Source organism: Chaetodon auriga, chromosome 5, assembly GCF_051107435.1.
Source record: "Chaetodon auriga isolate fChaAug3 chromosome 5, fChaAug3.hap1, whole genome shotgun sequence".
Lineage (NCBI taxonomy): Eukaryota > Metazoa > Chordata > Actinopteri > Chaetodontiformes > Chaetodontidae > Chaetodon > Chaetodon auriga.
Genome location: NC_135078.1, coordinates 23,693,042 through 23,720,099, shown reverse-complemented (window position 1 = coordinate 23,720,099; position 27,058 = coordinate 23,693,042). Strand labels below are relative to the sequence as shown.

Sequence of the window (27,058 nt, the reverse complement as noted above, 5' to 3'; positions counted from 1 at the left end):
ATTTATGTTTTACACAGCGTCCAAACTTCTTTGGAATCAGTGTTGCGTAGCTCAGGAGATGTCGGTCTCTTCAAGCTACTGCTGTGAGCAAATGATGAAATATGATTTTATCACAAAGCATAAATGTTTATTTAATTGGCAATTTCATAACAAATGCCGAGTTTCCATGTTGAAAGAATCATTTTTCCAAATGACGAAACACAAAAACACAGTAAAATACACGCACTATTGACAACCTGTTTGACATTTCCATTACATGAGCAGTTTGAGTTATAACATTGAACACCATATTTACAAACCTCACCTCCATTAAAACATTAAGAACTCTCTGGTTGTGCATCTTCAAAGCATCAATCAAACAAAAGGCAAAGGCTGAAAACATTTCTCTTTCGTTCTTTTGCTCGTTTTAACAGTAGAGTGGTTAAAAGGCAACAAGGTAAATGTCCTCCAGAGGATCTCACATGGTCAGTCACACACGCACACGCACACATGCACACGCACACACACGCAGTCACAGATAGGTATTTATCATTGCTCAGTGGGGGAGCCCTGCTCACATCCAAACACCCTTTTTCTCAACGTAAAGCCTTTTACCTCACAGCTGGTTTAGCATCTGTGTGCATTGTGCTGCTCACTGCTCGTCAGGGTACCAGCTCTAAAAAGGAACCCTGTGTTGTATCGAAACACGGTTTTGGCATTAATGCACATGAAAATATCACGAATGAGGCAGATGAAAGGTAAAACATTCAACTCGGTTTGAGCAAACAAAAACAAGTAATAATATACGACTGTGTGTTTTTTGTGCTGCACGTGTGGCCAGCAATTGAGACACCATCGCTGTGAAGAGATAAATAAAACTAAGAGATAAAAAGATCCAGTAAGTCCATGAAGGAATCCTTAAAAAGGTGCTTAAAGTCTTCAGTTGTACAGCTGCACGATGATCAGAGGAGGTTTTCCAGTCAGAGAATCAGGCGTTACAGACATCAAGTAAAAAGCTAAAAGATGTGAGTGAGGTTTGGTGCACAGAGTATATATTAGTAACTTATTTAATAGCATTTCTGTAAGTTAGAAAGGCAAGATAGCCAGATTCATTTTACTGCAAACTACCATATGTCTATATAACCATTTAAATATTAATATGAATATGGCTTGTGATGACTTTGTGCATCAAATAATCTTAATAGCTAACAGGGCTAATCCACTGGCTCTGTTTTTATTCTGTCAATTTTTGGCTTAACATTGCTGTTTAATTCTCAGACGCAACGGCATTTATTTTCATTATTTCCCTTTGACCTGAGCACATCTAATCCATCTCATTCACTGTCAATTCTAATCGAACATGGTCTCATTTCAGGGACAATGCAATTTATTTTCATAATTTCCTCCTGGCCTGTGTGTATCTAATGCATTGTGCTCTGTTTGCAGACTCAATCCGATCCATTCTCGTCTCGTTTACTACATAATAAATAATAAGATTGGAAGGTAGATGTTAAAGGTTGCTTTGTCCAAGACTGACCGCTGAGATGCTGTAAATCGCTTTGGCTGATAAGGCAAGTTGTGTCTTTCAAGGAAAGTGCATTGACTCAACGGCCCCAAGGCATACTTACACGTACACACGCACACACACAAAAATCACAAAAGTACTCATCCCGCTCATAATAAAATACCTTCTCTCCATGACATCTTTGCCACTGTTAATAAATTAAAGGTTCAGCAGTTCACATTCATCAGCTAGTTGTGTGTGTTTGTGCATCTGTGTGCAAGAGTGTTTTGGGTAGTTAAGTTGTATCGTTCACATTGGTCATTGTAGTCCCGTGGCTTTTTTGAGCAGCTCCAGGTCTTTGCGCGTTTGAGCTGCAGGTGGCGTACAGCCGTATGACTCCAAACCCAGGGGCAAGTACCGCTCCTGCAGCCCCAGGAACTCATCCCCCTGCCCAGCTTGTAGCGAGACCCAAGGAGGAGGTGAAGAACCACCCAGGAAGCCCCAAAGTGCCAGACTCTCTGCCGTGAGAGGTACCAATAAGAACGTATGAGAGTGAACCCCAAAACACAGCAACAAGACAGAGAAAGAAAGGGAAACTATTTCTAAGTGTGTGACTGACCTTTACTGTGCAGCTCAGCAGCTTTGGCCACGCCAAAGGAGACCAGATACGGTGCTACAGCAGCCAGGCCTTCTGGCTGACCTCGTGTTGCCATGAGCACTATTGACCTGTTGAGGAAACACATCAGTAAATGAAGCAAGAATGTGCATAATTCCACTGCAATGCGCTGCTGTATACTTACACTAACCAGGAAAGCTTGTTGCAGATTTTGATACTGCAATATGTCCACGTTCGACATGTAAATGAGCAGTGCTATCTTATTTTCCCTGGCTCACCTCTTTGGTATTCCACTTTTTAGGTACTGTTCCATCTTGGCATCCATCTTGGCAAATGAGGTTTTCTTGGTGACTTTCCCAGAACAGGCATCCACTGAGACCAGGAAATACCCCGGCTGAGAGAAGGGCATGGTCACCTCATTCACCTGGCAGGTGATAGAAAAAAAAAAACAGGTTAAATAAACGCTGATTCACATGTTGAAGTCACACAGGTAAGATCACGTGTCTGGGTTTGTTTTTGTGCTTGAGGCATGGCATGCTCACAGTGATAAAGGAGCTGTTATCTCTTCTCTGCAGCTCTTTGCTGCAGAGAGACTTGACTTGTGTCTGGAGGTAGGAGGTCCATGGCTCACTGGAAAACACAAGCTGAGACACAAACACATGGGTCAGCAGTGGTGACTGAAGCAGCTGAATGAAAGCGATGTTAAATGCAGCAACACGAACCTGTTTGGCACCGCAGCCTTTGCAGGGCTGTGTGTTTAGAGCCGGCATGGGCACCACTGCTGAAGGTGTCTTGGAGTACTTGGGGTAGGCCTTGGCTGAGCAGTTGCAGGTCTGTTTGGAAGACGTGGTGGCCATGACTTTCACTCTTTCGCAGCCTTTTACTGAACAGTAGCTGTGACCGTCCCGACCGTGCCGGGACCGAAGGTAGAGCCACAACAAGCTGGGCGTGATGGGAGAACAGGAGGAGTTTAATTAAGAGACTTTATAAACTAAGGAGCCTCAGAGAGGAGGTTGACTCATGTAGGTCAAAGACAGAAACTGAGACGATTGGATTTTTGCTCTCTCACCCAACAGCTCGGTCAAAGAAGTACTTCCTCTCCATCGGTCTCTTCTCCAGCTCTGCCAGGGACGACACGGTGCCGTAGTCCGTGAGGTCATCGAAGGTGTTGCTCTGCCTGTCGTTGATGTCGGCCATGATCTGAAATGTGGTGTCCGACGGGTAACAGAGTCCCACCAGCACCCAATCGTCTCTGAGTAAGAGAAAGATTGAGGGAAACATTACACGACACAAAGCTTCCCCCAAGACAGTTTAGAGCGACTGAAAAATGTTGTGACATGCTGGTTTGATAATGAGGTTTTTCAGCTCAGAATAGTTCTAATGTGATCGAGATGACGCACAAACACTGCTGAAAAGACAACTTAATGCAATCAGAGCGATTAATATATCCTCATTCTAAGTGCATTACAGAAATCCTATTGCTTGCCGCAGGCTCCATCACACACATACACCCTCAGAACATGCAGCGGACTCGTTACTCACTTGTCAAAGTTGATGAGAGAGAGCACGACCTCTCTGGGCGCAGGTCCACTCCAGTGCAGAGTGTAGCTCTTGCTCATCATCAGGACGGGCTGGTACTGCTGAGATAGCGCCCCCTGGCTGTTAATGCCCCTCAGTACCAGAGGAGCATCGGGATATTCATCTCTGCTGATGGATAAACTGAGGCTGGGGGCTCCCTGGGTCTGGATGTACACCTGAGGGAGGATGTGGTGGAGTGCAAGGGTCAGGAAGAGTGCACATTTTCCATTAGAGGGAGAGAACAACAACGCCGAGGCGTGCAGACCCCTGAGGTACCTGAGAGTAGCGGCCGCTGCAGATCACTCCACTCCACTGGGACACGTTCACACAGCCAGGATGCTGGATCAGGTAATTGTCCGCTCTGCCGACGTAGGAGTCTCTGTAGCCTGTGACTGACCCGTCCACGTCGTGAAAGATGGAGTTTTTGTCCCCATCAAGGTCGTTCTCTTCGAACCACTGCCCAGGACGACCGAAGAATGCCCGCAGACCCACCTGAGGATGATATTTGTGAATGCCATTGTATACATTTTAGCACTATTTATCAATTCAGGGAATCACTGCTTTGCTTAAGTGCCGAGTTTGGTAAATGTTTGTTTGGGAGTGCTCTCTCCAACGCAGCTGCTATTTACTCAGTAATTACTTTTCATCAACATAATGTACCTATTCAATAATGATGATCTCTGTCCTCCTGGGAGAGAGAAATACAAAACCCAGCCTCATATTTCATCTAAACTTCTCACAAACAAAGGATTTTACAAGCGCTGCAGTGTGCTGATGATGTCTCCAGTGAAGTCTTATCAGCCCTAAATGTTTGCTCACAGTAGAGTGGAGGCTGAGCTGTGACACGCATTGCTCTCTGATGGCTGCATTTTTACAGCTGTTCCTAATCGAAAAAGACTTCAGATTCCTCTTCCACGGGTAATTTCATCTCTCTATTATCTTTTCTAGCTTGCAACCACCAGTCTACCTTTTTATTTTAGAGGGTTTTGGGAGCTACTGTTTTTTTGGGGGGGATTAGATTTATGGGACTGGAAATGTTTACTGTATGTTTAGCATGAGCATAGCAATGAGATTACGGTTTACGGTATCATATTTGAGTTGAAAATTCCTATAGAAAATTAGAAATTCAGTGTCACACATAAGTAAAAGGCATTGCACTGCACTGTTCCACCACATGAGGGCACCAGTGCTCTACAATGGTTTCTGAACAGTCTGACTCCAAAAGGGGTCCCTCTTTTCTTGTTCTCTCTTCTGTCTAACTAATGTTTTAACTGTCAACTCCATGAGTCTGAGCTGAGTGGTGATCTGATCTGTCTGACGGGGCAAAGGGCCAAAGAGGAAACAGTCGGACCCAGAGTACCAAGAGGATGGACACAAACTGAGATGGGGAGAAAAGTTAGAGAAAAGACTTGAAATCTGTCAATCAAAGGATTGCTCACAACTACTGTGAATCTGAACTACAGTGAATCTGCAGACCAGGAAAAACACCACATAGTGAGAAAGTAAGAAGCAACAGAGGAATGAAGAGTGATAAAGAGGAAGAGAGAACGAAATAGAGCTGACTGAAATACAAGGATGACAACAGGACCCCAAGAGTCACATGGAAGTATTGGACTGCTTCCTATGGACAGCTCCATACCGACCCTCAGTCTCACTGTTAATAGGGCCATGTATTAGTTTGTCTATGCAGCTCCACTATTAAACCAGCAGCTGTAAAGCATGCTTACAGCATGAGCTCTCAGTCTTTACTCACAGTGGAGTGGAAGCTGAGCTGGGACAGGTTGTTTCGAGGGGTGAGCTGCCAGGTGTTCTTCAGGCTGAATCCCACTGCGCTAGTATAACGCTCAGGCGTGGGGATGAATCCACGAAATGTGCTCTCTGTAAGCCGCACCGGACCATCATAGATCTGGAAACCTCGGATTGGGAACGTCCTACAGCAGACAGAGAGAAGGAAGAATCCGTATATCAAGATGACTGGAAGCAATAAATACAAGGGAGAGAATGCAGATGAGCTAAACAGAATAAAGAGACCATCACTCAAATGGATGACCACAGGTTTTCGTCATGGACTGGCTAAAACCCAAAACTTTCAGAGTTTCAGAGGAACATGTTATTAAAACGTCCAACATGTTTCAGCCAGACATGAGCTCACAAGGGAGCAGGACATCAAACGCCTCACACATGACACGCTCCATAATTCTTAGTCATACGGGACCTGAGTTGATTTTACAATTCCAAGGGTTCCCCCGAACATGACTCCAACTACATCAACGTTAGTAATAATGTAGACATTATGGTCTGTGTAATGTAGCACAGTGATAAATGTTGCTTGAACACATGTTTGTAAAAAAAAATCATAAGAAAAACAGAGCACATGGTCTTCGTAAAGAGAATCATAGATCAAAAAGAAAACGTTTCCCCATGCAAACAGTGTGTCACACAAACAACAGCCACTGTACGTCTGTATATCTGCACCCTGTGCTGGAGAAGAATCATCCATTTTTTCATGCATCGCTGTTTAATCCAGTTGTGGTTTTATTACCTGCCTTCAGACGAGGATCTAAGGTTGAACTGCTGATTCCATTTGTTTTCATCATGTGGGTGTTGCAAAGCGATTGCAAAAGTCAAACAAATAAAGAATTAAACATGGCAGCCGTACATAATTGCTATTCATGAAACCTTACTGACTTGGTGTTTTAATTAAAGGATCAAATTATCCACCCATTTTAGTGGAACTATCTTCTCTCTGGCAAGAAAAAAAAAAAAGTGTCACAGCTCTGGCAGCAACTATGATGACGACAGACAAACTGACCGAGCCAGATGTCACAGTGCGGTCAGGAAGCCTGTAAAACGCCTATAAAGCTGTACACGGTGGTGACAGTGGTCACAAACTGACATAAAGCCTCGCTCTTGAAACTAAAAAAGGCAGCTATTTGCCACTCTCTTGTTTATGTTGCTCTCCTCCTGGATAACAATCTCTGTAATGAGAGAGCAAGAAAAACAGAGAGAACTGTAAGAAGACCCAGAGGGGACATAAAGCTCAAAACTCTGCTCGTTAGGACTGTCCACTTACTCCAACATGGCATTACAGCACGCAGAGAGTCTATTAACTTCCTCGTAATGGAAGTCCAATGTAAGGCAAATATCAGTGAAGTAACACTTTAGTTTTCAGTGGGAGCGCAATTAGTGACGTCTTCATACATTCATTTTTCAAAGAAGATCAAAATGATAGAAACAGTAGAAATAAATGGCAGCTCTGAGTCAGAGAAGAAAAAAAAATTCATGGTTCTTAAGTAATCAAACACTACAATGAGTAATAATTTTCTACAAAAACTGCGCAAGTGTTGCCACCACACATTTCCATTAACTGCCCAAAATATTGCTGGAGGGAAGTCAGTCAAGACAGAACTTCCTTTCACACGTCCACCTCCTGCTTGAAGCAGCTGCAGCAGCCTCATCTGTCCATCTGTCCAGCGACCTGATTACCTCGCTGGCTCGCTCTTCCTTGTTTGTTTTTCCCAGCATATTTTTTCATTGCCAACTCCTCCGCCACCATCCCCTGCAATTCCTGAGAGGACTCGGCCTAATTTGGATTTTTCCCCCGAGTTCCTCTCAAATATTTCTCCTCCTCCCCTGTTTGCTCCCCCTCACCTGTTTCTCGGCAGCGTCCTCATCTTTGCATCAGCTCCTCCTGGGCCCCAGTATTTATTCTGTCCTCCGTTGGTCCCTCTGTTTCGGCTTTCACCCACAAACAGCGACTGCCTCACCTCCTGGCTGGAGCCTTCATCTTTAGGGTAGCTGCCATCACTGGAAAATGAGAAGGAGATAAGGGAATACCCAAACTGAAAATATCATACATAAACATGTTTATAGTGGTTTATGCTTTTTCAGAAAGAAAGAAAAAGATGCTTGTGACCACACAGAAGTTTAAAGTATCTGCTTTTTGCTTAGTATTTATCAGTCATGAGGGGTTTTTGGCAAGTTCAGCGGGAGGGAGAGAGAAAAAAAGACAAATATGCTGAATAAACTCATGAGACTGAATGAGCATGAGTGATTTAGATAAGTACACACCTGGCAAAGGATAATCCCACTCCATTGTCTGCAAAGCTGTTGAGAAAGAACAGAGATACTTGTCAGTCTTATAAAATGTCAGTTAATGAAATAACATGAAGTGAAAGTATTTTGAAATGACTGCTGTCTGTTCACTGCTGCCACTTCAAAACTACAGGAATCAATCCGAGGCTGAACATAAAGTTGGGTCAAAGAGTGAAAGTGAGAAAAAGCAGACTTTGTTGGAAACAGTGGAGGAGGCCATCACAGGGAGCTGCGGTAGGATTGCAACAGACTACTAGCACACGCTGTCAACATCCCAGGTTCATTGGAAACATCCTCAGTCATCAGCTCTCCTGGAGACATTACATTTATCACTTCAGATCCAATGAGCCGTCTCACCCGGAGCTCTGGATGACGATGTCGCCTCCCCGTATCCACGCTCCTAAGTCATTGTTCTTGAAGGAAATCAGAGTGTCGATGACGGCCGCCACCCGAGGACGGCTGGGGTCGGCGTTCTGGTGCGGTCGAAACCTGAAAAACACATGTAAACACACACACACACACATTTCCATTTTTTTTAATCACTGTGTTTTTCCACTGTCCTCATTCATTCCCTGTCAAGCTTTCACCCTAACCACAATTTCAAAACCAATATTTTTCTGGACATGTGGTCTTTGTGTAGGTTAATGCACAAGACAACACACACACTCTGACAAAAACATGAGCTACATTGAATCAATTTAACTTTTGGGGGGGTTATGAGTGACTCACGGACCTGATAATCATAACGTCATCATGCTATAAATCTGTGCAGACGTAATTTATAACCACACTAAACGTCTAAAGCTCCACTGTTGAACTCTACAGAGTGCAGGCTGTAATACTCATTGCCTCCCACAATGCGCACTATTGCAGAGGGGGACACCGTGTCATTAAATATGAAATGGCTTTGGAAACATGAATATGCTGAGAAAGTTTGTGGTCATCTGCCCATTTGATTGGGAAATATCTCAAAAACTGCACGGGGCTCATCCCCTTTCTCAGCCTAATGGTGGTGCTCAATTCAGATCAGAGCTCACCTTCAGTGCCAGTATTTATGCTCTGGATGCCATGAATAGCCACAGATTTTATGGAAACCTGGCTGTTCCTTTTCAAAATACCTTGTCATGGATTCAAGTGTTGGTCGAGGGGAAATATTAACCTGAATGTGGCGCAAGAAGAAAGGTCAGAGGGAATCATTCTCTGGAACCATTAATGTCTAATGCCCTTTTCCGAGAGCTTCTTACAATCATACAACACAACTATGCCTCTCCTTCACGTAAGATTAATACTTAGCACACATTTTAACATTTAAAATGCTCTCCCTCATACGTCTGCGCACACACACACACACACACACACACACACACACACACACACACACACACACACACACACACACACACACACACACAGCTTGGCCAGCAGTCTCGGTGGACACGTAAGATTTTTTCCGTCTAGTTGAGGGCTGTATTTGGGTAAGGAGCTGCAGAGAGGAAACTCTATCTGTGAAGCCTTGTTTTCTCTGTCAACACAAACCTGACAGACCTTCCACTAAAATGCAGTAAGAGAGTATAAGGCCATCCATCTATCCCAGTCGTATCCTACTGGATACAGCTATAAATAACTTCATTCACAGTTACTGACAGTGGCATTCAAAATACATTTGTAAACCACAAATACCTTAATATTTATATAGTGTAACCGTACACCATGATGCATATGATCACTATAAACCTCTAATAGTGCTGATTTGTGCAGTCACTAGCAATTTATATACACTCAACTACTCAATGTCCAAAATATATTAAAAGAACCCTCGAGAGTAATTAATATGTTTTTACAAAGTACAATGCTGATGTAAAATGCCATAGCACACACATACACACCTGGCACTGTTGTCTAGACACAGGTATTCTCGGGGGTCTGTAGCGCTGGCATTGGTGGTCTTCACTCCTTTGTCAATGAACAGTCCTGCCTAGGAAGATGAAACTATGATTACATTAAAAAGCCAGATTTTCTCTGGAATTATGGTTAGAGATCCGAGACGGTCTATTTCTGCTGGACTGACATAAACAAGACTGCTAGTATATTTCACAGTGAGGGACCAGAGGCAATAGTAAATGCACTAAATCTAAATCCTGGGTGAAAAGACACTCAGAGTTGATGTCAGACTTCAGGCTAAAGCAGAAAGTAGGAAAAGTGGTAAACAGAATTCCTAATTTATAATGTGCATGCACGTGTAATGTATATTTACATACACCGTTTCATAAGGTTTAGTTTTGTTTGTTTACAAAATGAATTGTAAAACAAATTAAGGGAAAAATGTAATATGTCCGTGTGTGTGTGTGTGTGTGTGTGTGTGTGTGTGTGTGTGTGTGTGTGTGTGTGTGTGTGTGTGTATGTTATGTATATGGAAACCTGTGCTCTGAGTTGGTCCTGTGGTATAAGCGAGGTATAGTCTGAAACGTCGGGGCTCCTTCCTCTATAAGAGAGGCTGCTGTGGTCACACTGAACAAAGAACTTACAGTTCACCTGCCCGACTTCTGTCCCGACACAACAGAGCACTGTTGTAGAGCCTGCTCGTGTGTGTATGTGTGTGTGTGTGTCGATGCCTTTTTTTGGCAAGAGCCGAGTGAGTAAGCAGAGAATGATATGCAATCCTTCTTCATAAGTTATAAACAGTGTATTTCTCAATGACAAGAGATGTGGCACAACCTGTGTACGGGGGGAAAGCACACACCGAGATGAGCCTACACCAGTAATAAAAAAAAAATATATGCAACACTGCTGATACCTTGAAGTTGGAGTGTACACGGTTGTTGTAGAAAATCCCCAGCGGAGTGAGCTCTGCCTTGGTCTCTGGTACCAGCCCGTGAGAATCTCCGGTGGATGAGCTGTGGAACACAAACCATATGCCAGCATCCTGGATCAGGAAGGAAGAGCAGAGAAACAAGGTGAGACAAATCACGTTCCCAGTACAGCTGCTCAACAACAGGAATTTCATTATTTGGGCTCATACACACATCACCCATAGGAGGAGGGTTGAAGCAAAATATAAAACCATTGGGCAGAACTAGACGGGATGTTATGCGACGTGTGGGGGTGTAGGAGTTCATATGAACTCGTCTTCTGACATTAGAGGTCTCACAATTCTATCAGACACTAAAGCCGTTAAATCCTATTTTATTGACGGATCACTTTGTTATGAGCATGAAGCTCTTTCATTTAATTGTGTTAATTCAAAAGGAACAGTAAAGCTTCACATAATACACCACAGTTCATTCATCAATAAGGGGCTCTTCTTGTTGGCCATTCAGTTTTATTAATCCTTTGCAAAATGTTATTCTGAAGCTGTTTTCTTATATAACTCTCATGTTATTACCTGAGAACCAGCAGCTGCGTTGCTGATGAGATTGTTGTTGGGGTTGGCGATCCAGAATGTTGAAACCGCCCTGGAAAAGACAGACAGTGCGCGCACACACACACACACACACACACACACACACAAACACACACAGGATGCATGCACAAAAAGATATTAAAAAGGCAGTACCTTGGCATAACAGAGACTGTGACTAATAAGCAGAAGACAGATCAAAGAATCCTCTGATCTCCCACAATAATCCACCTCTCCAACATAAACCCTGGACCGGCACAGCTCTGCCAACACACACACATGCACACACACACACTCCTGGAAAAAGGCCTTGCTGCTTTTCTCAAAGAGGAGCTTTTCTTGCTCTTGCTATGACACCAAAACATCCCATGGAGAGAAGAGGTTGTTATTGCATGGATAAAACCATCCTGCCAATATCTCTCGCACACACTATTACTAACCACAGTATCTCTTTCACATGGATATGGACCCTCTGTCTTCTCTCAGGGTATGTCTGCACTATCTCGACAGGTTTCCTGACAGTCAAAGACTTCAGTGTCAGTGTGGGCACAAATCACTTGTGTTGATTTGGCCCCACTGTTCAGTGTTTCAGAGGGGTAGATGCTCAGCGTCTACTAGACTTCTCTTCCTAAATATGAGGCTCCTTTAGAATCAAGATGTTGGCTTATTCACAGCTCTCAGGGCTTGGCAAGTGCCTCTGCAGTGTCCCTACTATTATCTGTCATTACAATTATCCTCAGTCTTATGCTTAACAAGATCCCAGGCTCCCTGAAATGCAGCTGTTGCTGGTGGATGGATTAGGCATTTTATATAAAAAGGATAAAAAGTAGAGCTATGTAGAAGTAGCCTCTTCCTCTTTGGTGCTATAAATGAAAAATTGACATCCACGTGTAGCAGCAGTAAAAAACTCATGTTGTCTTTATCAGTTTGCTCTGCACTCAGAACTCTAACCAGAGACACAGTCACTACCCAAATCTCTTACTTGCACTCTGTGCTGGGTGAGGGACTGTAGCCCTTGTAGACTTTGTCCTTGATGGTGGTGCAGAGGGTCTCATTGCGGTCAGTGGGCAGCAGAGTCCCAGGTCGAGTGAGGAGGCCAAGGTTGTGGTAGAAAGTGTTGCGCTGCTCAATCCCATCCTCGAGGAAGAAACAGTGACCCAAGGTGTCATAGCCTATGGTGTTCTTCACCTGCATTAAAGACAAAGAAAAAATATTAAAAAGGATGAAGAGCCAAGTGAGGATTTTTAGAGATTTTAGAGCTCTTGAGAGGAGAGAAAAATAAATACAGCTTTATATCCCACTCATGGCAATCTTCCCCTTTCCAAGGAAAAGGTAGTTTACACCTCATGGAAATATGCAGAAAAAATTCTGGTAAACAAGAAGAAAGCAACCCACAGAAAAATACTGTACGTTCCAAATGCTGGATGTTCCTGCCTCCTTAAATACTTCAAATTCCTGAAACAAGACCTTTTTTTTTTAATAAACCCATCTGAAGCTGTACAGAGGATGATGGTATCGAGGGGGCTGTCGAAGAAGATACGCCACAAGAAAATATTCACGTAGTCATTGAGTCAAAAGGGAGACAGAAAAAACAGCAGAGTTAAACAATGTTATCCGAAGCTGTTACTTCAATTTCTCTGATGCAGCTGGGAAGAATGCTTTCAATCCTACAGGCCTGAGTAAAAGTTAACCCATCTCTGTTTGATGTCAAGAGGGAAAATAACTCTCACACACACACATACTAAAGACTGATTTTACAGTTCACAGAGATATGATTATCGTTGTCCAGCAAGTGTATAAAAACATTTAAATTTGTCCAAAGTAAGGATCTAATTATAGAGGACTAACTGTAAACTATTGTTCTTCTTTGCAAGAGACAGATCATTCTACAATGGAGGAAAATAATGGACTGGAGGGTTTGAAGAGAGAGTTTAAGGAACAGAAGTCGAGGGAGAGAAAGGAAAAGAAAGAAGGAAACAAGCCATTACAGTAATCCAGTGATGGAGGCTGTAATTGATGAGTATTCAACAGCAAGCATCACATGGTACTTATTAGTGAGCGCTCTCTCACACATCCTCCAAACATACGGATGTTTTCATGTGCCTACAGCTGTCTTTTCTTTGTCTTCAGATACATTACAGACTGAACTGATCACTCACACTTTACTCACCAGCAAACCGTTGGTGGCGTGGATGGTGAGGCAGCGGGAGAAGGAGTGATGTATGGAGAGTCCGTCCACATAGGTGGGGTCCCTGTATCCTCCCCTCTGATCCACATCCCCGCACATGTGGAAGTGGAGGGGGTAGCGGCCTTTCTCGCCCTGCTGGCCCATGTTCTTCAGCTCCACGTGGGACAGATGTACTGATGAGAAGTTACCAAAAATCTGCCGGTGCGGGAGAGAGAGAGAGAACAAAAACAGGCCAGAGTGGAGGATAAGTCACAAAAGAGGGTGATTTCAAAATCGATCAAGCAAGAACAATGAGCTATTATATGCCGCTAAAGTAACTTACGCTGGCCTTGTGGAGGGTAACACAAGATTTGTATTATGCCACAAAAGTAGGTTAACTGTCTACCCACTTTGGTCCAATTAAAGGTTTAGGTCTACGGTATAATTTTCTGTGTTTGTCTATGATCCCACAGGGATATGAACCAAAGCTCCTCTGGAATCCTGCTCCAGTGAGTCAAACTGGGCTAAAACCGCTGAGGTCCCTCTTGATGAATAAGAGATATGAGTTATAGACGCACAAATGAAAAATGAAACACACATAGGGATGCACACATGCAAAACACAAATGAACTGAGGAGCAAGTACAGTTAAGCATGAACGTCAACAAGTAATCCAGTACAAATATGCAGTGTAATGCTCCCTAGGAGGTCTTTTGTGGGTATGGCATAATACACACAGTCTGGTTCCTGTTAAGAGGGTATTGGCCAATCCCTCCAGCCAACTGTAGCTCACCCACACTCACAAAAGCACACTTAGATAACAAACTAATTGCTGTGTATTGTTATTAGTTAAGTTATTGTCTATATTGTATACAAGCTCTACATGATGCCTCAAGACATAAATACTTGACAGTACATAGAGAACATATTCACACGACAGAGTGACAGGACGGCTGATAGTGTCAGAAGAAAAATGGATTGAGAAAATATGCAGTGGTGTGTGTGATAGCTCTACTGCTGAGGTCTTTAGCTTTGGGGGTGGAAGGTCAATCATTTTAGAGGCAGATTGTGTAACACAAGTGAATGCCTTTTTGTTAGAGACAGCTAAAGTGGTAAAAAAAAATCTGAAAGTGTTTAGTTTTTTTTCACAAGGGGGGGCAGTTACATCAAGCCTGAGGAATGTTATTGTGTATTTGCCACCAAATCGAATGAAATCGTACAATCATTATCCAAATTACAGTGAATTCATTGCTTCTATAGAGATCCATGTAGAGGAGAGAGGATATGATGCTCCAGTTATTGCCATGTTTGACCTTAATCTGTCTTTGGACATCAGAAATACTCGCTCCCTAATGTCTTCATAACATGTTTAGATTCATAGACTGTATTTTCTGACGAGGAAGTGTCACAGCCTCAAAAAAAAAAGCTTGACATGCAGAGGCAGAAAGGAGGGAAACAGAGAATGGGAGTGAGAGGTGTACATGAACTGAACTGGGAACATGAATGATCCCTCTCATTTAGGCATATTCATCCAGAATGTATGAATTCTTCAGCTCTGCAGTATGGAAACCGTCATGCACATTACTGCAGGCAAACAGTCATTCTGAAAACTTGTGGCAAACAGCAAATACAAGCATAAAGCACAGTTTAAACAAGGGGCTGTGCCATAAAATCACACGAGACACACCTTGATGTGGCCTCCATAGGTGTCGTGGCTGTAGAACTGGCACATGTTTCCGTAGCAGGAGTTTTCCATTTCTCCATAGATGAGAATGTTTCTGGAGAGCAGAGCCACTTCAGCACGCATGTCGACTCCATCTACGATCTCTCCAACGTGGTTATACTGAGGCCTCCCTGGGCACAACAGACAGGTAGATGCTTGGTCTTATGCTACAACTAGGTCAACATTTTAAAGAAAAAAATCTGGTGCACAGTTGAACAAAGCCTGGAAAAGGTGCAAGTCATCACTTTGTATGATTACAAACGTCAATCACTGCATTCCATCACATCTAAAGAAAGCAGAAACATTTTACTGAATAACATAACAACAAAATTTGGCTTCAGATTCTTGTGGAACATTTCTCAGGCAGCGCAAGACATACTGAGACTCAAACCTTTTCACTAAAGTAACAGCTTAATATAAAATGAGGAAACAAACAAGTAGTGGCATTTAAACTGAACTACACCATTTTATTTCTGAAAATGGCGAGTTTCCAACTCTCAACCACAGGAAGTATGCCGAGCAGTGCACACTCAAACACAAACAAGTACTACCCACACCCCAAATCTAACCCACCTACATAATAAGACACGTAAAAGCAAAAGCAAACAAATTCATATGAAGCACGAAATAATCAGCTCTTCGACGAGGCAGAAAGTACCCTTGCCAACAGGGTGCAGCTGCCAATGACAAGGCACAGCAGAACTCCAGCTGCTCAGCCCTTCCTCAAGGCAGCAACACATAAACGAGGCACACGCACACACACACGCACACACACGCACACACACACGCACACACACAAAAGACGTGCACACAAACGCTGACACACAAACACACCCTTCTCCTCAGGAAGGGAGCTGGCTAGTGTTTGTTGACAACAGAGGAATGAGATCAGGAAACATGTCTGATAGAGATGTGGACAAACAGACTGTTAAGGAACGACATTAGAGGAGCAGAGGAGGTGAGGAGGATGTGAAGCAGAGGCGATCTAAATCCATACAACCACTGCGGTTATAAACCATGTTACTGTAAATCTTTTCTATCAAAACATAAGCGGAAAATGTCTTTTTAGCCTCTGCCAGTAATCTTACATCACTGTAACAGCTGAACAGGAAATTAGATCTCTCTGGACCTCAGGATTAGTAGCACTACATCTGCTGATCAAATTTATTGACTACATTGAGGAATTCCTGGAAGATCTTCGATGGCGTCTTCTGCTGCTGGCACAATATTAGCAGTGAGTCCTCTCATAAGCTTTCTAAAATGAAACAGGTCTGTACTGTACTTCCCATATCTCTTCCTTCCCTTTTCTTTCTGTCCAGCATATTTCATAGGAACTGCACAGCTGAAAATGGAACCTACAATACAAGCCACGCACAAGAAAGGAGTGAGGCCCTCGGAGGAAAAAGACTAACACAGAAGAAGCCTGTTTCAGTTTGCAGCCGGGGCAACCAAACCTACTCTCTCACCGCACACACTCCACTGTCCTCTCTCACCTTGTATCCGGACCTGCCGGCTGGTGCAGTGAGAGCAGGGCAGCAGTGTAAACTCCTCGGCCTGGTGCATGGAGTAGTCTGTGCTGGCAACTACAATCTGATCCCCGGGTTGCCAGGTCGGCTGCACTTCATCCTGCAGGTTCAGTACCACCTGGTCAACAGCATCTACCTGGAAGCCTGAGATGGGGAAACCTGGAGGAGGACATAGGACTTTGTTAAAAGACACAGGAGGTACAAGAAAATAAAATAGTACAGAGCAGAATTGTGATGCCTTTTAATTATCTTAAATGTAGATGTAATAATATACTTTTAAAAACCATAATTAAAGATAACAGGCATGGATTTTGACAGTTTAATCCAATACTAGGCATAAAAGATCTTGCGAAGGCTCTATTCAAGTAAAAACAAGTAAAACATTTCCTGGCTTCTGAATAGTTACACAGTTATTAATACTGTTCAGCTGTGGGCAATATGAAACAAAATAAATATGTAAAGAGAGAGAGATAATCCGTTATTTTACATTTTATGTTCCATAGCAAAAGTGAATCACTGTCTAAATGTATCTCACAAGGTGTCAACATCCACAGCCGCAATACATAAAGACAGCGGGTGTGCTAGTGCCTCACCAAAACCACACACACACACCACCATGCACAATTACATCTGTCTTAAAACCTGCCATTTGTCATAACGGCATGGTCACAAAAACAGTCACCCACTCAGTCACAGGAATGTCTTTCATGTTCAGATGATTGATCTGTAAAGCAGTTGGCATGTGGTAACCCTCATCCCTCACCCTGTCACCTTCATCCAAACCTTTACCTCTTCAAAGCTAGAGAAACCCATCTCACCTGAACAGCCTCCATGACACTGAGGCCTGCTGTCAATAGAAACTGAAATTGACGCCATCACAAGCTGTTTCTCACCATTCTTCCACTCGCTGTAGGCGGTGACAGAGAAGCCTACGCCGTCCACGGTGGTGAAGTTTCGTCTTGCCAGAGCTCTCCCCCCTGTGTTGTGGTTTTCATGTTCCCTAACGTCCTCTGTGCACGAAGCATTTCCACCACCCACCACTGAGACCAAAGCCCACGCCTGTCTGGAGAGACCAGAAGGATGAAGGGAGGACAAGGTGAAGGAGTCATTTTCAAACATGACAGTAAGTAGTTCTTGGCGTTGACAGTCTTTGGATGATGAAAATGACTTTGAAGTGCAACTGAGAGTTACTGCAAATCCATCTACTCTCATTACTGGTTCATTATATCTCTCATTTCATCTTTTACCTTGCTCACATTTGTATATTGGCACACACAGACTCAGACTCAGACACACAAACAACAGTGATTTAATCCTTTAAAGACCAATTCAATCATAGTGTTGCAATTTTATGTCAAGTGCTATTAATGAGAATATTGCTTAACATCAAACATGACTCAATATTTGTGATACATGAGCCTAACCAACATGTTAAGCCACTGAAAGGTAGCTGCAGCAGCTACAGGCAGCAGCAGGGTTAGCAGAGCAGTCTCAGTGTAGGAGATTTCCAGTGAAAATGTCAACATGACATTAAAAGTAAGTTTATGTAACATCTCACAGATGTGGCAGCTAATCAGATAAAGGGTGTGACCTGAACTGCATTATAAAGTTTCTCTGAGTTTGAGTGTCTGTCTGGGTGTGGCATCAGGGTCAGGATGTGTCGATCACACACAAACCTCTTCCAGACCACAGATAATACAGATCATAACATACAGACACTTAAGAGATATGTCTGAGAAAGAGATTAAACTAGTCGCTAGTGTAAAGCTTCGAAGGTAGAAAGCCTGAAGGAGCACAGGAGGTGAGAGAAGAGCAGGGGACTGAATATCAGCGTGAATGTCATGTAATAATAAAAAGGCCGTGCGAGAGGCAGAAAAGTAAAGAAAGGATATCAGAGAAGTCGAGGGATTATTAAAATGAGGAGAAAGGATTTCAGAAAGGGTGGTCATAAGGCTCAGGGGAATAATGGGTGTACCTGGCATGTCCAAAACTTCATTCAAATCCAACTTTTCTTCCTCCCGATCTGTTACACACTATCTTATGAAGCAGGAATGCCAAGAAAATTATTTTTAAATGAGATTATGATGATTAAATAAGAAGGAGAGGCTGAATCATTTGAGCGGAGGAGCTTGAGGGTGTGGATCACGAAAGGGATTGGGCGTGCTTGAGGGCGTAGGACCTAAAATGAGACAGTACACTGGACTTACAGCCTTGGATGCTTCAAATGTCATACTGAAGAATGAGGCTGTGCTTTTTCGTTGTCCAGCATTAGCTGAAGGAGTCCAAACAAGCTTAAAGTCTTTTTGCAATTTGTGGGTAGAATAATATTGAAAGATCACTGACTATTGTTTCAAAATATGGCATGACCTTTAAACAGTTTATCAGCACAAAGTGACCCTGACCAATATGACCTTCTCAAACCATTTATCCATTCAGAAGCCGATTTTTAAAAAGATGCGATCATGTCTGGCAGTTGTACATTCTGACAGACTAATGGAAAGTTATCTCAGTGGAAGTCTAGTTTTCCACTGAGGCATTGTTTGGCCTGCTCCACATACAGTCACCTTTACATTTAGCCTTCCAGCTCAATTTCATCAAGTACGATGACGGATCTGCAGTAAAGCCTGCAACTCACTGCACATCTGAACACCAAAGAGAAGCAGTAAAACCCTCAATCTACTCCTTTGAGAACTATCGTTGGGATAATTAAATCACACCACGACCAAAGCGAGTTCAGAATGCCAACGTTTACCTACAAAGCCGCCCCGAATATTAGCTGCTGCCTGTGATGCTATCAACATGCCTCTGTGTGTTGATATCTGTCCCTGTTCATTATAATTGTTCCCATTGGCATGATAACAAGCTAAACATGTCTACTTGTAGATGAAAGAGCCCCTGAGCTGCATCATTGTGCATCCCAGTGATACACAAACAGAATCCATCTGGGGAGCCATCCTGTTCTGCCTTCCAGTGCCAGTGTGTGCCTTTCTCCTGATGGGAAAAAATCAAGGAAAGCCCTCTTTCTGTCCTGAGGCTGCTGATACGCTGTGTGAGTGTGCACTTTACAAATCAAACAGAGAGGATAAAAACAAGTGGCTGTTTCACTGTTTCCTGAAGCCACATCCTCGTTCATCAGTGTTTTAACAACCTCATTGTTTGACGGGGAAAAGCGAATGTGTGGAGGCCAGAGGTGAATAGACGAGAGTTCGTCATAAGCGTGTGCTTACGTGTACTGAGAGACAAAGATTAAAGACAGAGGGGTCATCAGGCATGAGGCAGGAGCCAACACATTCATGTATCTCTGCCAGGAAGGATGGTTGACGCCACAGAGATCAACCTACAGAAATTCAAAGGTCCTTGGATAATGTGCTTGTTTGTCATTGTTCATATTAAATCCAGTGTAAGTTGGAGGTCAGAAGGGGTTAAAGAGATTCATAAAACACACCCTTGGGCACCCAGGTATGCATGGTGTTTCAGCACTGATGCAGAACAACAAATTGCAAAACAAGCACCACAGTTGGTTTCCGTGTATGTCCAGCTACATTCCCTGCTGTTGCTTTGCAACACACCATTTCACATCATAAACTGATCTGCACTTCATCATTACACTCAATCCTACAGCTCATGTACCTTTACCACCCCACACTTACAGCCTGAAATCAGTCAGCCTAACATAGTGTGACTTTAATGAGACATTAAACTGCATGCTCTCTCATAAACGTGTGCCATAGGTTTCCTCCTACCACAAGCAAACACACACAGAGCTGAGATAAAAATCCCCACTCCAATAAATGGTGAAAGCATCAGAAGAGAATGCACGCACGCACGCATGCACACACACCTCTGAACATAAGCAGTTCTCTATTGTCTGATCCATTTAAACCATTGTGCTGTGGATTTGGGGGGGGTCTGTTTAAAGACTATGTGCTGCCTTGCACCCCCTCCCGCCGAGGTGAAATGTGACACTGGAGAATCTGGCGAGGCACTTGGCTTTTCAGTCAACCAAGGACCAAACCAAGCCAAGCTACAAATAACTTACAGTGAAATGCTGTGCTTAGACTTTCCACTGAAAACACATGTGTGCATACATGTGTTTGAGTGACAGTAACAGAGGATCTAATGTCACATAAAGGAAAAACCCAGTTCCCTCACTATGAGTGTAAAGAAAGCACTCGACCACATGAACAGGATTAAACTCTATACCAAACCTCTAGTATCTGTCCTGAGCAAACAAGATGGACGTAAAATCTCCTGAATGGCCACATTTTGCACAAATCCTGGAAACTCTCTGTCCATTATCCGGTCTGGGCTTCCTTGTCTGGCAGAGCACAATATGGCAGAAACACAGAGGAAACAGGAAGATGAATAACTAGGAACAATTCAAGGGAACATCCCAAATGAAAAGAAAGGCACATGAAAGAGGACGTTTTTCCAGGGAGGACGGACATGGAACAAAGCGCTGGGATTATCAGTCCAAGTAATGAGGTTTGAAAGGTGAGGGGTCTTACTTTAGTGGTCAAACAAAAACACATTAACCTTCTTTATCAGCCCAGGGAGACCAAGAGTAAACACTAACACTCCCAAAGACTTGCAAAGACAACACACCATGGAGAACCAATACAAACTCTCCAAGAGCTGGCACATTCTGCAACACAGCTGACACAAACCCACACATATTTTCATTTACTGAAACAACAGACAACGTCACCTGGGCAACATCAACAAACAATGCATGTGTATTTTCGTTGGTATGTGATTTGAAAAACAGTAAGCAAGCAAACGTCTCTCATATTTATAAATTGGCACAATTTACCTGTATTTGAGATCATAGACAAAGGTGCTGCCGAGCTTCTCTTCGAAGGCCTTCTTGGTTTCATCCAGAAGACTTTTGACAGCCGAGTCTCCTACAGCCAGCGTGACGATGCGGCCTGCTGGCAGTGACCGCAGCAGCTGGGTGAGCCGTCGACTGTCATTACGAGAGTCATGGGTGTCGTAGCGCTCAGAAAACAGCACAGCGGCCGTGTCCTGGTCCACTACGCGCAAGTTGATGCCTCGGCTGAAGTTCCGCTGAAAGGCGTAACCCCCTGTGGCCAGACCCGAGGCTGCTACGCTTCGGGTCAGCAGAGTCCACGAAATGCTCTCGGGGCCATGTAGCTCCAGAGTTCCACCGCTCATGACGCCTATGAACTTGCGGCCCAGGCCGGGCACTTCAGGGACTGCCTTGCTGTCAGAGCGGCCTACAAGTACGATGGTGGCACGTGATCGGTAGCGGCATTTGGGAGCACCGATGTGAAGGGCTGCACCGTCTTCTATGAGGATGTAACGTGTTCTCAAGGTTATGTTTTTGGAGCCGTCAGCATTGTCTGCAAAAACCACCCGACCTGTTAAAAGGAAGAGACAAACACGAGTTCTTAGGTGCTTCATGTTAGATCTACACATCCACAAATTGAATTTGATCTGCTGAATGTTGTTTAATATGATAAGGTTACAGCTCAAAGTCCTACTTAACAAACCATGCATCTTCCTGTGCTTACCTCCTGACTGGATGGTTAGTGACTGGAAGGTAGCAGAAGCATCCAATCTAAACAAATGTCCCCTCCTGACAACAACAGCCTTCTCTGGTTGGTGGCCTGGGTTCCAGCTACTGAGAGATGGGTTGTGGTCCGGACAATTCTCTGCAAACACAAGCAATCAGTAACAAATCAGCGAACCTCATACTTCTCCTTACTCTTCTCACTTAGACAAGGACATCCAAAAATAAACACAGACTGTATACACAGGAGAGACCGAATGCAGCAAGTTGAGAAATTTGTAATACTGACCATCTAACACATCTCCACTTGTGAGACTGAGGATGAGGATGAGGGTGAGGAAGAAAGCCCCGAGCGAGACTCCAAAACAGATAAATGTGTTCTTTCTTTGCTGGAGGTTCTGCGCACGCTCCCTGCGTTGGTTCTCCTCTGATACGTTGAAAGTGGCTCGTCGCTCCGGTGGGGGTCCGTGGGGTTTAATCGGTGGAGGTGGCGGAGCTTTGGCAGGTGGCGGCGAGCGGACTGGGGCCACCCGCCCTGGAACATAACCTGGAGACCTCTGGTGGTTGGCGTGGGGCGGCGCCACGAAGACCGGGAAGCGGCTGGGGCCATCACTCGTCGGCATGGTATACGTGTCTGCTACCTGAGAGGAGGAAAATGGGAAAAGAGGGAAAAAGAAACGATAAATTAATAATGTGGATGTCACGAAGACTTTAACCTCCACCAAGGAGGCTCTGTTTTTGGCTCAGTTTGTTTGTTTGTCAGCAGAATTACAAAAAATCTAAAAGTTTCATTAACATTGCGAGAAGACGGCGATTAGTTGTCACCAATCAAATTAACTTGCAACTATTTTGATTATTGATTAATCAGTTTGACTGCCTTGACGGACGTCTGTGTTCTCCGAGAGTGTTCTCTCGTAAAGACCACTAAATTGTAAGTACAACAGTGCCATAAGCTGGTAAATTAGTGAAAGGAAGTATGAATGGATGTGACATGAAGAGCTGAATAAAAAAGAGGACAGACAGAAAAAGTTAAGAAAGAGGAAGAAGACACTAAATGAGCAAGTAAAAGCAGTAGGAGGTGAAGAAAGAAAAAGGGCTGACTCTGGGGAAACCAGTCAATAACACTTGAGCTTGTCACTCATGGACCTCCAAGTACAGATCCTGGGTTTCGGCCTTGAAAGTACTACAAACCTATTATTCAAAAACAGTCAGCTTGTCCCCCGGATAGTTTGGCTCAGACAGAGTGACATTAGGCCGCTCTTGTCCACAGTAACAAAGGAGGTCGTGAATAATGGATCTAAACATTCCTGAGACTATGTTAACACAGCCAAAACAGATGGCACCAATTACAGTAGAGAAGGAGGAGAGTGCTCAAGCTTGAGTGTGCGCTCCTGTTATTTCACACAAACGGTGAGGGTAGCACAAAGTGAACTTGTGCCATGGACACACACACACAAGCACAGAAAGGTCATATGGGCACACACCTGCACACACAACCACACTGGGGTAAGGGAAATGACGCTGCAGAAAAAAGGCTTCACTTGCACTTTTCTTTTCACAAACACCCTGTATCACAGTAACGACATCCCAGCTTACTGCTGTAGGGCTTCATCAAACAAAACATCAGCAAATTCAAGCTTTCACACATCAGATTCTGACAGCAAGACTTGATGAATGACCCAGGCTGTTTAAGAGGCTGTTAAAACTTCAGGACTGCAACAACTGTCCAAGACAGGCTCACTCAAACCAAAGACACCCTGAAAGCGATGACTTTCAGTCTTTAAATCATCCGAGAGTGTATCAGTGCTTCACACACTCCCGTACCATCCCACGGACACACACACTGAACATTGTCTTGCCAAGCCAATTAGTCATCATTTTAGCCCAGAGCACAACAAGCCTCTTCAACTCATAAACAAAGCAATGTACAATCAAGGACTGCTCAACAAGGGCTCAGTCATCCATGTGAGCGTTTCACCCACTCCACTTGAAGTATCCCATTACAGTGTGTCTGCACCAGTCTGCCCAAGACTTTAGATGATAATTCTCCGTGTAAGCTGGGATGCCATGAAGACAGGCATGCTGATTACGCTCTCTTTTTCTCACAGTCTGTGCCCTGCCCTGCATTAGACGGACTCAGCGGGAGCCCTGTGATGGGGATGACCCCCGAAGGCATCAGTGTTTATAACCCTATCTCAGGCTATGCTTTTATTCACATTCCTCACCATAAAAGGACCAGCCAACTCGTGCTCCCCTGCTACTAACTGACCTGTCAGGGCATAAAGAGTGGTGGGCTTACTCACCTTAGGGCTATTCAACTTCTGGAAAACACTAATCACTAGGCTGCACTGCTTCTTGTGGACCTCATGCATTTCCTAATAACCTCACTCCCTCCGCTCACTCTCATATTTTCCTGATTTAAGAGCTACTATATATCAAACAGATGTGGGGGATAGACCATCACACATTCTTCAGCTGTAAAATCTTTGCTTTGGATATCGACACTGGCAGTGGGACAAACAGTGAGCCACGTGTTGACTGTATTAGTTAACTCAAAACTACAGTTGAGCCCGAACAGCCCTGTCACAGCTCTCACTCCTGGACCACCACACTTACAGTGAGTGCAGCGACTGCATTGGCCCACACTGAGCAAAATCGACTATGTTAAATGGAAGGATTTCATTACTTATGATGATTTATGGGCTTGTTTTGGCCAAGTAGGAACACTAGCTAAAGTTACTGCACTTAAAAATGGGTACTGGGTGGTCTGTTAGCAACATACCACCACAGAAGAAGAACATAGAGGAAAACACTTGGGAAAAACCGCGAGGTAGTTTAAGTTAGCTGTTATAGTATATATAATATTCTCATATGACAACAAATTTTCGTTTCTTTTAACGTTACAGTGTTTTTTTCTCCACTTTGACAGTTAAAGGTACGGACACCACACGTAACGTTAGCAACACACCGCAAACAACTTTTACAACCGTTAGCTTGCCCACACAAAAAGCACTAGCCGTCGCTTTTTTACTAGCTTATTAGCTAACGTTCATTCGAAAGCCTCTTGACAAGAAAACGACCCCAAACTCAAAGCTTCACCCGGCGCGTCCTCTATCACCCCCCGCGGTTGACGGACAGCCACGGTGTGAAGGGTCGGACCGGCGGTGAGCTCGTACCGTCGGAGACTGTCCTGCTGCTCTCGCGCTCTGTCCATTCGCTCTCTGCCGAGCCGTTAAACGAGCTGAGCTGGTGTCGGTGAGACGAATGGTCGACTTGTCGCCCTCGCAAGTTTGCTTTCCGTGTCCCTTTTTATATACTTTTTCTTCACATGGTGTTTTTTTCTGCTGATGGGCTGTCGTCCGTCCTTCGGTCAGCCCCCTGTCCCACCGAGGGAGAACCAGGCGCGGCTTCGAAGAGAGGAAGTGATGGTGCGTTCCTGCGTTGTTGGAAAAATCCAGAATATGGGACTTGTGTGTAAGTACAATGAGAGCCACTTAGTTACATTCCTTCAATGTGTACTCATACTTCGCCATACTTATAAATACTAGGGCCACAACTGTAAGTCACATCCCTCCACCCACCCTTTTGGCCAGATACCAAAAATAGATTTAGATTTTTTTATTATCATTATTATTAGATTATTTATTTCGGTTTTTCATAATGTTTTGTTATTTGAGGTCTATTAAGGTCTAAGTGCTGTTTCAAAAGATTTAATTGTTTCATTTATGATATTAAACGATCTTATTCATTATGATATTGATATTATTATTATTATTGTTGTTATTATTATTATAGTTCTTACTGGCCTTAGACTTTGGTGCAGGAGTCAGGTACACCACCAGCAGCCGAGTAGAATCCTGTGCTAGTGTCCTGATATTTAGTGTGTCCATAGTGGCAGGTTGAGCGTTGTTCACGCGATATGTTTGTATAAACCAAATGTTTATGTTACAGCACTTTATCTTACAAACTGACAGTGGTTTATCTCTGCTGCTGTGAGTGATTGATACCCTGTTAACAAGCATGAAAAAAGCTGTGAAATTAACATTTTAGTGTGAAGACACTGTGACAGAATCGGTATATTCCTGAACGAGCACACATGTACGTCTGCAGAGGCGTTTGAATGTGGGACAGGCTCCTATTTAAAGACTTAAGGAAACCGGGGTTTCCGAGGGTCCTGAACGGTTCAGCAGGGGCGCTTGAGCTGCGTGAACCGAGGGGAGGGGCTTCAACCTGCGTCACACTGCCGCCTGCCGGCATGAAAGAGGAAATACTCTAATACCACCCTCCAATGTTAGAGGCATACAGGTGGACAAACAGTGAAAGTAATGAATTCTGAAATATTAAATACGGATGATGCCATAAATACAGAAAGAGAATGCCGTGTCAGAGAAAGAGAGCACAACTCATTTTCATTGCAGTCACACTGTAGGATTTCCTCCACACCCTTTCCGTTAACCTCTAATCTTCCACTCGTCTCCTCATCCATATTCTGTTCCTGTCCCTGAGTCTAAGCAGCAAAGTTGACCTCTTGACCCCAAGCAGTATCAAGTTGACATTTTTGCCTTTCAGTGGAGTCTCCTTTGAAATATCATCTCTCAGTTGGACCTGGGGAAAGTACCAAGCTGTGTGCCAGGACACAACACACTGTGCAGAATACGATCATCTCTGTTATACTATCTGAACAAATACGGTGCAGTATAATCACAACATACACCCTGTTTCTAAACCACAAAGGTAATACTTGATGCAGGGCTGTTGTGTTGTATTTCAATCATTTGTACAGGTTGATAATGTTTACTCCCCTGTTACAGCCTCAACTTAAAGAGACAGAAATCCACATTTTACAGATTTGAAGATGTCCACGACAAAAGCAAGAGATCACCAACACATGGCGGTCCCTGTGAGATTAAAAATGTCTTGTTTGCAAGTGCAGAGTGTGTT

General features: G+C 43.8%; 1 protein-coding gene across 2 annotated transcripts; it reads right to left on the bottom strand.

Moving 5' to 3' along the window:
• Positions 1 to 68: 68 nt before the first annotated feature.
• On the bottom strand, positions 69 to 25,703 carry cemip2 (cell migration inducing hyaluronidase 2). 2 transcript variants are annotated; one of them, XM_076731330.1, is made up of 24 exons: positions 25,294 to 25,703; positions 22,407 to 22,758; positions 22,119 to 22,259; positions 21,398 to 21,965; positions 17,478 to 17,647; positions 16,552 to 16,743; positions 15,023 to 15,189; positions 13,340 to 13,552; positions 12,152 to 12,357; positions 11,155 to 11,224; positions 10,567 to 10,695; positions 9,659 to 9,747; positions 8,130 to 8,261; positions 7,749 to 7,784; positions 7,329 to 7,484; positions 5,431 to 5,608; positions 3,954 to 4,169; positions 3,642 to 3,853; positions 3,169 to 3,351; positions 2,822 to 3,041; positions 2,642 to 2,743; positions 2,378 to 2,523; positions 2,103 to 2,209; positions 69 to 2,001 (listed from the first exon to the last, which is right to left on the bottom strand). In XM_076731330.1, exons 2-24 carry the CDS (start codon positions 22,738 to 22,740, stop codon positions 1,802 to 1,804), a joined length of 4,167 nt encoding a protein of 1,388 aa, XP_076587445.1. In that variant the 5' UTR covers positions 22,741 to 22,758; positions 25,294 to 25,703; the 3' UTR covers positions 69 to 1,801. The 2 variants fall into 2 exon arrangements, with proteins under 2 accessions (XP_076587445.1, XP_076587446.1); XM_076731331.1 differs by lacking the exon at positions 25,294 to 25,703 and having other exon boundaries at positions 22,407 to 25,281.
• Between the last annotated feature and the right edge of the window lie 1,355 nt (positions 25,704 to 27,058).

Coding starts and splice junctions, on each gene's coding strand:
- cemip2 (XM_076731330.1), bottom strand. CDS start 22,740: ATGCCGACGAGTGATGGCCCCAGCCGCTTCCCGGTCTTCGTGGCGCCG. Junction 8,262..9,658: donor TGTCTAGACAACAGTGCCAG/GTGTGTATGTGT, acceptor TGTGTTTTTCAG/GTTTCGACCGCACCAGAACG. Junction 7,485..7,748: donor GTGGGATTATCCTTTGCCAG/GTGTGTACTTAT, acceptor CTCATTTTCCAG/TGATGGCAGCTACCCTAAAG.